At 41.1% G+C, this 13,032-nt stretch overlaps 1 protein-coding gene across 2 annotated transcripts; it reads right to left on the bottom strand.

Annotated features, from left to right (window-relative positions):
- Nucleotides 1–3,497: 3,497 nt before the first annotated feature.
- Nucleotides 3,498–10,861, bottom strand: OTOR (otoraplin). 2 transcript variants are annotated; one of them, XM_054063059.1, is made up of 4 exons: nucleotides 10,336–10,861; nucleotides 9,731–9,870; nucleotides 9,104–9,214; nucleotides 3,498–6,952 (listed from the first exon to the last, which is right to left on the bottom strand). In XM_054063059.1, exons 1-4 carry the CDS (start codon nucleotides 10,580–10,582, stop codon nucleotides 6,938–6,940), a joined length of 513 nt encoding a protein of 170 aa, XP_053919034.1. In that variant the 5' UTR covers nucleotides 10,583–10,861; the 3' UTR covers nucleotides 3,498–6,937. The 2 variants fall into 2 exon arrangements, with proteins under 2 accessions (XP_053919034.1, XP_009554798.2); XM_009556503.2 differs by having other exon boundaries at nucleotides 3,501–6,142.
- Between the last annotated feature and the right edge of the window lie 2,171 nt (nucleotides 10,862–13,032).

The following is a 13,032-nucleotide window of genomic DNA, read 5'->3' as shown; positions in this document are numbered from 1 at the left end:
ACCAGTTCAAGAAAACCAACCAGGGTGGAAAGCTGTGAGGCAAAAAACCTTGCACACAGATCAATGTCAGACAATGGAAGATAAAACATCTCTCCTTTGACAGAGAAAAGGAAAGAAAGACAAACCATCTGTCAGCTTACATCAGGTATTTCCAAGTAACTTAAGGCAAATTAGGAATAATTTAATAGCAAGCTCTATTTTAAGAATCAGCTCAGGCCCCAGCATTAGCAATAATATTCTCCAGCTATTCTTTTCCCTACCTGGCTACCCCATAGTAAGGGTTCTTAAAACTTGAGGCCATGGGAGGTTTCAGACTCATATCAGAAAGCTAACTTCTTGCAACAGCCAGTTCAAATAAAATACTCTGCACAGCAGAAAAAGGCAGAACACAGACGACCACAACCACGACCACGACCACGACCACGACCACCAATTATCCATATCTCATCTTCACCTGCACTTGCTCTACCTGCCAGCCTAGCCTCCTCCCTCAGTGTGTCTTTATAGACTCCCGACTTTTCCCTCCCCAGGTGGTGTTTTTTTTAGCAGCTGTTGCCCATGCCACCCTTGATGAAGAGCTGCAGTTAGCCCTCCATAGTGAATTGGAGAGGGGAAGATTTAGACTGGAAACAAGGAGGAAATTCTTCACAATGACGGTGGGGAGGAACTGGAACAAGTTGCCCAGGGAAGCTGTGGATGCCGCATCCCTGGAGGTGTTCAAGGCCAGGTTGGATGGGGCCTCAGGCAGCCTGATCTAGTGGGATGTGTCCCTGCCCATGGCAGAGGGGTTGGAACTGGATGGTCTTTAAGGTCCCTTCCTACCCAAACCATTCTATGATTCTCTGATTATTTCTTCATCAAGGTAGTTAAGCATATTGTTTCCCCTCCTTCAGAGCCCTCGTACTGCAGCCTGTGTGTGGAAAGGAACTAAGCACCTACCATCTACCTGCTGTTTTCTGTCACTGAAGTTTCTTGTACTGGGCGGGCCGACATGCTGTTAACAATTCACTCTTTGCCACAGCACCAGCTCGCTTAAGGACACAGCTCTCTCATTGTCAGTGCATTGGCATGACAAAGTAGTTGTGGCAAGAACATGTTTTCTGTGGAAGAAACACATTGCAGGAAAGCCTTGAGTGAACTCTGTCATCTTTCGTAAGCCCTGAGGCATGTTTATCACTAGCAGAACAGATAACAAGATGCTTACAGCTGTGTATGGTATTAGGAAAAAATCTCCAGTGTAAAATGTTAGTGCCATCACAAGTAAAAATTAGATAAGCATGTGTGAATCCTTCATCGACTCAGTCATCCTTATTGTTACCAACAAGTCAAATCAGAAACCTAGCCTGCTGCTGCTGTGCAACTTGAGCGTGTTCTGCAAGAGACTGTGAGGTGGACAGGGAACCACTGACTCTGAGAGGAGAAGCTGTGGGAGCTGCACTTGTTCAGGCTAGGGAAGAAACAGCTTCAGGGGGACACAAAACCAGCCCCTCAGTAACTAACAGGGGGTTCTTGAGGATCTGGGCTCCTTGTTGAGGTGCTCTGCAGGGAAGGAAGGAAGGAAGGAAGGAAGGAAGGAAGGAAGGAAGGAAGGAAGGAAGGAAGGAAGGAAGGAAGGAAGGAAGGAAGGAAGGAAGGAAGGAAGGGAAAGAGAAAGAGAGAGAGAAAGACAAAGAGAGAGAAAGAGAGGGAAAGAGAGAGAGAGAAAGGAAGAAAGAAAAGGAAGGAAGGAAGGAAGGAAGGAAGGAAGGAAGGAAGGAAGGAAGGAAGGAAGGAAGGAAGGAAGGAAGGAAGGAAGGAAGGAAGGAAGGAAAAGAGAAAGAGAGAAAGAGAAAGAAAAAGAGAAAGAGAGAGAAAGAAAGAGAGAGAAAGACAAAGAGAGAGAAAGAGAGGGAAAGAGAGAGAGAGAAAGGAAGAAAGGAAGGAAGAAAGGAAGGAAGAAAGGAAGGAAGAAAGGAAGGAAGAAAGAAAGGAAGGAAGAAAGGAAGGAAGAAAGAAAGAGAGAGAGAAAGAGAGAGAGAAAGAAAGAAAGAGAGAGAAAGAGAAAGAGAGAAAGAAAGAGAGAAAGAGAGAAAGAGAAAGAAAGAAAGAAAGAAAGAAAGAAAGAAAGAAAGAGAGAAAGAAAGAGAGAAAGAAAGAAAGAGAGAAAGAGAGAAAGAGAGAAAGAGAGAAAGAGAGAAAGAGAGAAAGAAAGAAAGAAAGAAAGAAAGAAAGAAAGAAAGAAAGAAAGAAAGAAAGAAAGAAAGAAAGAAAGAAAGAAAGAAAGAAAGAAAGAAAGAAAGAAAGAAAGAAAGAAAGAAAGAAAGAAAAATTTTTGTTGTGAGATTAATTAAGGATCAAGATACCCAGAGCCCTTGGAGGTTTTCAAGACTTGGCAAATCTATGAGCACTCTGATGTGGATTCAGTGTGACCCTGCTTTGGGCAGGAGACCCCCGATGCTCTCCTGGCTGGGGTGTGTGTCTCTGTAGTGCTACTAACCAGCCAGGTCCTCCCCTAGCCAGGCAGAAGGCAGCCGCTGGATGTCACCCTGCGCTCATCGAACACTACTGCTTCCGTCGCCAAAACAAGAATCATATCCTACTGCAGCCAGGAAACTTTCTTCATTACGAGCTTTTACTTCAGGTAATGATTTAGGAGTATTACACTCCTTCAAAGTCAACCTTGCTGAAAAATACTCAACGGGTTAGTTTAAAAGCTTTGGAATCCCCACCTAAGTTTGAAAACTTAATGCTACCTTCAGCTGAATAGATAGAATGAGATGGTTCAGCCTGCAGTTTGAGACCACATCAAGAGTCCTACACGTCCTTGTTTAAGCGCAAAACTGAAATACGCATCAAGCTGTGCATATATTTCCCCTATGCTAGGGTAAATTTAACAAAACCAGACTATAAAATCTGGTCATATAACTAGCATACACTGCATGTAAGATATCATGTACAAATTACTGGAGCAGTAATGGTGAAACTGCTGTGATTTCTATAAAGAAACTGCAAAGACAATATTGACTATAGAGGGAAAAGAAAGAAACTAGAAAATCAAAAGCCTCTTCCATTGCCTGCTAGCACAATATTGATTCTCCTCTCCTTCTGCTGAAAGTCAGTTCCTGTTTATTTCAGACAGGTACGCTACAACATGAACACTTAGGGGGCTGAACGGCAAGCTGTGTTGTTCCGAAACAAGCTTCACCTAAGAATGTGAAATGCAGAAAGCAGATCTGTGTTCAGTGTCAAAACTATTGATCTTTAACTGTCAACTTCACATTCAAAATGCTGTCAACAGCAAGCACTCAAAAGTTTTCTACCAGGCATTCTGTGCTCCCCGGCCATTTCTCCTTTCTCCACTTCCCCCAGATTTCTGGGAAAATACCTTTTTAGCTTTGGTGCTAGTGCTGTTACGATTAGAGTTATCACGCTCCCCTAAATTTGTAAAGGGTAGAAACTTAGACTTTTACTCTAAACCAAGAGATTTTCCAGTAGTAATCAAGCCTCAACAATGGGAATTTTAAATTAATCAAACATTGTGAAATTTACAATAAAATGACAACTGAGACAGACTGTGCCTCTTCTCTAGAGTGAAAAGACCATATCAGACTGCAACTTCTCCACTCTTCTGAGTACACACACAAACCCTTGCAAAGTGAATCTACCCAATACATCTTCTCGGTGTAGAGTTTACAGCAAAGAGATTGCCCTCAGAGAGGTAATGACCATAAAGATCAGGAATTGCTGCATTCGTTGTGTCACATCTCTGGTGATGAGTGAATGAAGTCACAATTCTCCTTTGGACAACTAGAAAAAGAATCCCATCAATGTCACAGGATGAAGCTATAAATTTATCAAGTCCATCACACCAGAGTTCAGATTGTGGCATAGGTCACCACCACTTGTGAGATGACAGTTTTTACACAATGTAAATGTATAAAACTAGTGCCTACGACATTGTGCAGACAAAAGGTGCTTTAAACTTCAGTAGATTGGAGATCATCCAACAGTTGCACTTTGAAGCCTTTAATTCAGTAGACAAGTATCTTTACCAGTATAATGCTTCTTCACAGCCAGATGTTTTATGAACACCAGAAAGCGAACCCTTATCTGACTTCCCTTAGAATTAGATTTTCAAGTAGCAAAGACAGACTTTGATGCCCCTTGAAAGCCTGCAGAGTTATTTTCTGCACAGAAGATATCACCACAGCCCAGTGCAGCCAGGGAAAAGGCAAAGAGAAATAAATATATTCTGCCCACATTCTGCCACGATGGCCCAAGTCCTGCTGTAACTGTGGAAAAGTTCACAGCAGGCTGTATTCTTCTCTCAGTTGTTTTGCAGTCTGAAGTACCCATAGTTCACACAAGCTGGTTAAAGAGCAAACAGGAGCTGAAACCAATTACATTAGCAAGCTTTTCTATTCGAGGATGTGGGTTAAGGAGTAAGTGCAATGTCAATTACTATAAACAATGGTCATACTTCATACCATAGAATGCCCGGTTCTGGCTTGGAACTCCTGCACTGTAACTGAAAAGGAAAGGATGGCAACCTTGTGGAGAAAAGTATATAAACCTTTTTACACCTGCCTCTTACACATTCATGTAGAACACAGTAGCTTAATAACTGTAAGAAATTATATGAGATGATGATTTGGGGAAAAACATGTTTTCCAATAGCAAATGCTAAACCTCACCTGACAAATTTTATTCATAACCACAGGGCAACTGAATGTATTTTCCGTGTTGTCTGCAAACACCTACTGCTATTCTGCTCCTCACAGCTCCTACCGTGTGCCCAGGCGTGGGGTGCACTTCCACCAAGCAGCAGGCCTGTATAAAGTGAATGTATGCCACTGCAAACACCACACCTTGGACAGCTGTGCTGAGTGGGAGGATCCAGCTGAAAACTCACTTTCTTGGTTAAAAAGTAGCTGTTTGTTTACAGACAACCCTATTAGAGGTCTTTGACAAATACTACTAGCTCTAAAATATTCTGTCATTCAGCCTCTCCAGAATAAGGAAAACGTACCTGCAGAACTCACTTTTTGTGGCCAAACTGGCAGCGCAGAGGGCAAACGATTACTTTCAGCCTAAGGTGTACTTACTACTGCCTGACACAATTCCCAGTCTTGGGGCAGGAATCTCAGCTGATGGCTCCCCACAAATCACCCCATCCTGGGTGGAAGCAGTAGAGGATGGAGCAGGAGATGAGCACAAAGGACAGGCACCCTCACTGCCATTATGCCTCAGGCAGTCCTTTCCTCCTCCCCAGCCTTGCCCCCCAGGGGGCAAGAGGTGGCAGACAACATCTGATTCCAATTGGCTGCCACACTGGCAGGTGCTCATCCCTGCTCTTCTGGAAGGCTCTCAGTCAGCTGAGGCACCGGGCATTCTCCAAGACCAAAGGATCTTCACCCACTGTCAGGCTCCCAAAAGAAGAAACTTGAAGCTGCTAAGGCAGAGTACCCACCCCTGTTCTATGAGCATTTAGGAGAGGCTACACACCTTCTGTACCAGCACTCAGGGGAGCAACAGGGCACTGTCACTCCCTCCAAGCCAGAGGATGCCATGCCTGGCACCATCCCACACAACCTCATGCTCCAGCTTCAGCTTGAACCTGCCCTGTACCAGCACAAACAACGTGCGAGAGTCTTTTCGACATACTGACGAAGTTTATATATAGTTACTGGTGATTTCTTAGTTATTGGATAGCTGTTGCAATAAAAATTCTTTATTCCAGCAAGTCACAGACAGCTTATCCAAGGAAGGTATTTGTAATACCTAATACATGGTGTAAGGTTATGACAGGAAAATGCAGGTCATCCCATAAATGCAGGTTATCCTATACATAAAATATTTATACCACACAGACTTACAGCAACTCAAAGGCTATTAGCTTTATTAACAAGAACAAAGTATATGCAGGTAAAAAAAAAAAAAATCTAAAGAACAAATTCTGTCTGGGACTATTTCCCCATCTCAAATTATTCCCTTTAAACAAAAATTTTCTTGTTCTGAAGAAGGATTACTCATTTTACAAACATCTATTACAGGAAGGGCTGTGTGTTCAGGGAGTTGAGGTTTCCTCCTGTCAGCTTTTTCTGGTAGCAGCCGAGAGATTATCTGACTGCTTTCAGCCCTATTCACAGAAGAAATCAATGTCCTGAAAGAGAGTTAAAAGGAAAGATGTCTTGAGATTACTGAAGGATTATTGTTACTTTATCATCCCCCAAAGGTACATCAGTAGATGCAAACACTGAATACACACACTACTCAAAGTATGTTCTCTATAAATAAATTAACTTCACATAATTCAGGAAAGGAAAATGGTCCTTCATCTTTTGACTCCTTTTGCATAGCTGGGATGATTTGTTCCTGCCATAAATTTTAAAGTGAATTAGGAAACACCACCTCTTCCCTGATTTCAAATGAAATGTCCCTTTTTTGTTTTGTATTCCCATATCCAGACATATGACTAATAAGTCCAGGTAACCCTTTATCCTTAAACAGTTCCCCATCATGCATGAAAAGGATGGCTTAGACAGACGCCAGGCAATATGCTTGCTATGGAGAACCGTGACTAGAAAATAAATGCCAGTATTTTGATTGAAAACTTACAGTATGGGATAGATTTCTATAGCATATTGCTTCCATCTAACTTCCTGCTATTATCTTATATGGCTATGTAGATTTTGATTCTGCTGCAGGGAATTATCACACTGTGGTGCTCAAACTGTACAACATCTACATCAGACCAGCGTATCGCAGATAGCCGTCCAGTGGAGGCAGAAGGTGGGGAGCTGTTTCAGAGCAGATGCTTACGGGTAATGAAAGTACTTTCATCTTAGGCAGCAAATAGCCAGTTTTAAGTGATGGGAGGAAGACAAGCAATCAAACACTGCTTTGTAGTACACAGTCTATTGTGGCGAGTCTATTCTATTCAGTGTGATTCAATGGTTCAGAAGTAGCAGCACTGGGGAAAAAAATAAAGAAATCTCTTGAGATATATTGCTCAAATGGCAGCCATCAGATATGGACTACCCTGCGTTGCACAAAAGGGTGCTGGGAGAAGTTCACAGGCAGAGATGTTTATTAGCAGGGTCTAATGAACAGCTGATGGCATACATCGACTCCAACAGTAAAAGCTGCGGTTTGGAGAAAAAAATAATAATGTAAAAGGAAGGTGAGAAACACAGAGGCCCCCAAACTAACATTCTCTTTCAGGCCTCTTGCCACCCTCCCTCCCCCCAGTACTTTTCTCCATCAAGTTCCCCATCAGTTCTTCCTCCATGCAATACCATTTGTGTGTGCCACCCACTGTTTCAATCAGGGGTAGGTCCTGCATGCTGATTAACTGCTAAGCTTTTGGGCATCATCGGGTCCCCTAATACAAATGAAGAGACAAGGGGTAGGACTGGGTAAGACTACACACAAGGGGCAGGAGAAGGACTGGGTGGAGAAACTGGTTATTACATCAGTGACAACTCCTTCTCAAAAGAATCCATTCTAACACCAATATTGGGCTTTGCAGGTACAAGGCCAGAAGAGCAAGGCAAAAACATTACCAGTGGCTTGGGGGAAGGTTACAGAGCTGCAAGCAAATACCAGCTACTGATTTGCTGGTGGCATTAAAAACATCTACGGCAGCACGCAGCACTAGCTCTGTATAAAACAGCACTGTTAAGGGATATTTCTGGAGCAAGCAGCATGCCCATAAGCAATTTGGTCAAGACGTGCTGTAGATCATTTAAAATGTGAACTTTGAGTCAGATCCTTTAAGGTCACATTTACAGCTCAGACTGTAAAATAAGAAAAAGAATACAGCTATATTGCCCTTAATTTTCATTGGAAAGCTCCTGCGTATTAAGAATGAGAAGTAAGAGTTAAACGACTGTGAAAGTCCGTGTCACTAGTTTTACGAAAGAAAATTACTTTCCACTTAAAGTTCTGCATTGCAGCCCAACAACAGCTCAACTGGATCCCAAGTCAGACCGCAGTCTAAAATATCACTTTGACCTACCTCTGCTCCCAGTTCAGCTTGCCATGCAGCAGATTGGCTGTCATATTGTTGACAAAAGAGCTTAGAAACATAGTTTAGAAATTCTTTCATGTTCTGTGACTAATTAATTGCTGTAATGCTTCTGGGCCAAATTCAGAATAACCTAATTTAGTGTCAAGAAAAGCAGTCACTCAGAGATTCACATTTCCTTTTAAATATAGCTTGTCTCACACATTATAACGCAAAACCTAGCAACAATTAACATGAAACAAAATTCTTCCTTTAACTTATATCCTCTGTGCTAATGAAACCCATCTAATAATCTGGACCTAGGATTAAAGACACTATAAATGATTTCAGGTTTGACACGCTAATCGTATTTTGTCATGCAGTTCAAATCAGCCTATAGCTAAATATTCAATATGGATGGAGATAATTACTGGCAACCTACCACTCATTTTATCTTAAGCATAGAAATAAGCTAGCAGTGTGTGTTAGTTGTAAGCCAAAACATACCAGCCTCTGAGAAAGGACCATGCCTCTGTGAAGTGTTTCAGATCTTCAGTAAAATTACGAGTTGTCTGATGTAAGAGATATTACTGTACATAATCAGGGACCATCACCCTTTCAGGAATACAGTCTTACTCACAGAACACTAACATGTTTTCTATAGCATTTTAATTCAGCTTTTTGATGTACCAATTACTTTAAGAGAAAGCAAGTGTGCTTTCAGTAAATCAGTTCTGTATGACAGTGGCCATCTATATTTACAATTAATAGATACGATACTTGTAGCTATTAGTAAAGGACACAGGAAAATATTCAGATGAAAAAAAGCAGCTTTGGCTAAAACTTCCATGGCCTTGAAGGAAAACTATTCAAATGAATGGGAATTCTAATTGGATCAAGCCCATAAAGCAGCATTAGTAATGCCTGCAATATCACAGCTTATGTTAGTGATTTTATTGAGGCTCTTAGCCTGTATAAAGGCCCGAAGACTGGAGTCCTAAGCATCTGTGATATACTACAATCAAATGCCACAATCATGATTTGTTTTTACAGCAAATTAGCATTACACAGCCAAGTATAACTATGTAGCCAGCTGGGCTTCTGCAAATTCCTTACCGTTGTAGGAACAGTCTTATTTGCTTCTTGATAGACATGTTGTTCTGAGACTAAACTGCTAGGGAAATAACCAACTGTTCCCATATGGTCTTCATACTGCTCTCCATAAACCTTCAAGCAAAGAGATGTATAATTAGGTACCTTAAAACAGTCCTCATCTGCTTTGAGCTAGTTTGTAACTTAGTCAACAGCAGTTACTAATAGTGTTTCTTACTCTGCATTAACGCACCTTCTCACACAGGCAGACCTTTTTGAATAAATTAATACCGCCTATAGTTTATCTTGAAATCTTTTCTAAACTCAGCTAACATTTATCTTCACTTCCCTTAAATTTGGGGGGTTTATGACCAACTGCGATAAATGCTTTCTCTTCCATAGTTTTGCAAGCAGTCACAGCAAAGAACTGTTGAGCCCTTCCATCAAGGTACAGCTCACAATTATCATACAGTTACTTCATTACCAAAAAATGTTTAAAACACTTAAGAATCCTCAATTTAAACATACACTTTCAAAAGTTAAGTTGCTGCTTTAAACTCCACAAAAGCTCAGCATTAACATCCATTGCTTGACAGAAACGCACGTTATTCTACTTTTGGTTTGCTTATATACACAAGAATCTCCTCTTACACTTCCAGCCCAGAATTCTCCAGAGTCTTTTTCTTTCACTAGTTTTGAGTAAACATAAATCAACTGCCCTTTTTTAATATTAATGAATCTGCAGTCTGGAGCACTATAATCCTCTTCTGCTCTGGCAAGGGAAATGGTGTCTAGGAAAAAAGAAAAAGAATGTGGACGAAATTAAATACATATATTCTTCTAGAGAGAAATATAAATAAGTGTATGGTTTATGAGCACATATAAAACCCCTTCTACAGATAATAATAGGTAATCCTGAAATTAATGTCTTCAAGAATTCATTTTGCTGGGTTTTTTTTCTATTCTCCAGTAAGCGAAGCAACAGCTTAAGAATGTGCTATTTCATTATAGTGAAAATTACAATCCATCTCTCTACATTTACCCTTCAGTGAAAACCGTCTCTTACAAAACCCTTTTTACAGTAAAACTGCATGTGACATTCCACATAAACCCTCCCACTTCAATTTAAATTTGACAAACACAAATATAAGAGGTAAATAAGCAGAGTAGTTTTCCTTCACACTACTGCATATAACTAAACACCACTGTCATTTTTGAGGCTATTTTATCCTCAAAAATAAAACAAAATTACTTACAGACACAGTCGTCATCAGCACAGCGCTTCTTGCTGGCAAGCTTGTCCATAAAAATTCCCATTACGAGAGGGCACATTAACCCAAGACACAAAAGTAAAACCACCAAATAAGCACGTCGGCTCATTTTTCTTTGCTGCAGCACTTGCTGAATGTTTGCTAGGTCCAACAATCCTTGTCTTTTATGAAAGAGGCAGACACCTGGACAAACATGCCAGGCCAATGGGAAGGGGTAGAGGCGACATTCCATCCCACCAGAGGAGCTGCAGGCAGGAGGAAGACCTCAGGGTCCACTCACGAAACCAAATCCCTTCCCAAAGCTATTCAGAATTAACATTTCAATCAGCATCTGTGTTATTTAAACATTTTAAGCCGTCCTGTAGTCATCCATAGTCTTAATCTTACCTCAAGCAAAGTTTGAGAATGAAAATTAAGTCAGGGCCTGGTAAGCAGCAAAGGAGCTTACATCCCTTTAAATCCTCCAGTCCTTCATTTTTAAAAACTCTCATTGATAAGTAATAATCTCCCCACCCTCTCCAGACAGTAAACCCTCAGTGGCAGAGATTCCCGATACGGTCTACAAAAAGAACCTACTAGGACCCTAACACAGGGACATAAATCTAAACAAACCATTAGGGAGCTGACACTCAGTAAAAAGATTTTGCAAGTCAGCAATTTAAATTGAAATCTAAGAGTTCAAGCACCACATGTGCATATAGGCAAGATCCCTTCAATGACGCAACCAAGTGTGAAACACACAGTTTACACCAGGACAGCAACCATTTACTTACAAAGCTGAACTCACAGTTGAGACTTTGGAGCCCAAGATGCTGAACAACACACAGTACTACAGGCTTAGTTAAAGGTCCTCTTTATTCCTTGGAGAGGACATAATAGAATTCATTTAACTTCCCAAAATCTTCTCCTAGCTTAAATGAGGCACAACTTGCAGGGAATATTTTTATTAAAATTATGTACATGCATAGAAGGAACAACCACCAGTCACTACACTGTAAGCAATTTACATCACTGCTGTCAGGCTACAGGTGGTTGGTCTGGATCAGTCCTTAAAAGTGACCAAGAGCAAGTTTAGGAATTCTGAAAACAGCAATCCAGAGAACCAGCACTACCTGAGTCACAAGGGGGACTGAAGAGCTGCTGGCTGTATCAGCTTTCAGTCCACAGAATAGAGGAATCTGTCAACTGTCAGTAAAATTCCCACATTCTTTAGAAGGAGCATCTAGCAATTTCTCTCCTTGTCCTATTGCAGCTGACTTCACCACATTGTCTTCTAATCTTCCATCCTCTTACTCCTTCCTCCAGCCTTCCATATGGAGTGTCTAACTTCTTTTGAGACAGCATCACACAAACCCTTCTAAGTGGAAAAAAACCAAACAACAGTGGTACGCAATGGTAGCCTTATGTACACAGACTAGTGGGATGCAAGGGCAGCATAATTAATACCTATAAAACTATGACTGCAGAAGGAAAAACATAATATTCACGATGGAGTAAGAGTCACTTTTGCTTCCTTACAAGTATATTGAAATAATGTTTACTTGCAAGTGTTATACTTGTGAAATCACACAAAGATCACTGTAAAGAACGAAAAAGTATATATGGAGATATGACAGAAACTGAGACAACTATGGAAGAGGCATCACCTTGCAATGTACTCTGGGAGCAGAAGATGAAAGATTTTTCAGGTGTGGTGTGGGAAAGGTGGTTTATATAGCTTACAAATGCACTGAAATATAGCACTTGCTCAGAAATGAGTGGACGTGCCAGAACTATGAAGTATACCAAGATATTACAAAAAGCAATCATGTTTCCCTGAAGGTGTGGTACTTTGTCCAAAGACCAGTTTTAAGCCAGATCTCAATTGTTTGGGAACACAAACCAGGGGAAACAGATGCTCTGCAGCTCCAGCCCACACAATGCAGGAAGGGACTGCCGGGAGCCATGGCTATAGATGAAAGGCTACAGCTTCCAGCATCCTTCCTCCTGCCCACATAGACCAAATAACTTTGGAAACAGAGAAAAACCTCAGCACTTGCAGCATAGCTACTATACAACACATGCTTCTTCACAACACCAGCTATTCCAATACTTCCTGGAACTACTTCTAAAGAAAATGCTAACTCTGTCCCACTACTTCTTTGTCCTAAAGGGCAGTAAGTGGCCTCACAGAAAGTGTTAAAGACAGGAATGATGCAACATGACAAGTATGAACACACTGTGCAACCACTTCCTCCCAAGCTTAAATCTTGAAGGGTGCGATTGCAACCCTCCTAGCCAACACCATGCAACCGCTACTGAGAGTCTCAAAAACAAAATTGCATTTAAGTAAATCTCATTATTCTCTTGCAAAGTATGGTCCAAGTTCTTCCATTACCTGAACAAAACACTTCAGTTTTTAAAGTGATTTTTGTACCCAAGTACTTAGAACAGTTACAACTTGCAATGCTGCATCTGATCACTGTATTCCATGTATTTCATGTCACACAAGACCCGTAGAAGTTTCTAACAAATGGGGGGGGGTAATCATTCTTGCTGAAAATCAGCTGTCACCTTGATAATGAGACTGAAGATTGAGTGTTGCATTTGTTCTGAATATGCTGACATCTAGCATTCCTGATTTTCACTTGGGATTTCACTCATGACTTTCACTCTCTAAAGACAGATGTTTTTCCAGCACTC

Source organism: Cuculus canorus, chromosome 3, assembly GCF_017976375.1.
Source record: "Cuculus canorus isolate bCucCan1 chromosome 3, bCucCan1.pri, whole genome shotgun sequence".
Taxonomy (NCBI): domain Eukaryota; kingdom Metazoa; phylum Chordata; class Aves; order Cuculiformes; family Cuculidae; genus Cuculus; species Cuculus canorus.
This window is presented reverse-complemented; position numbering and strand designations above follow the sequence as displayed.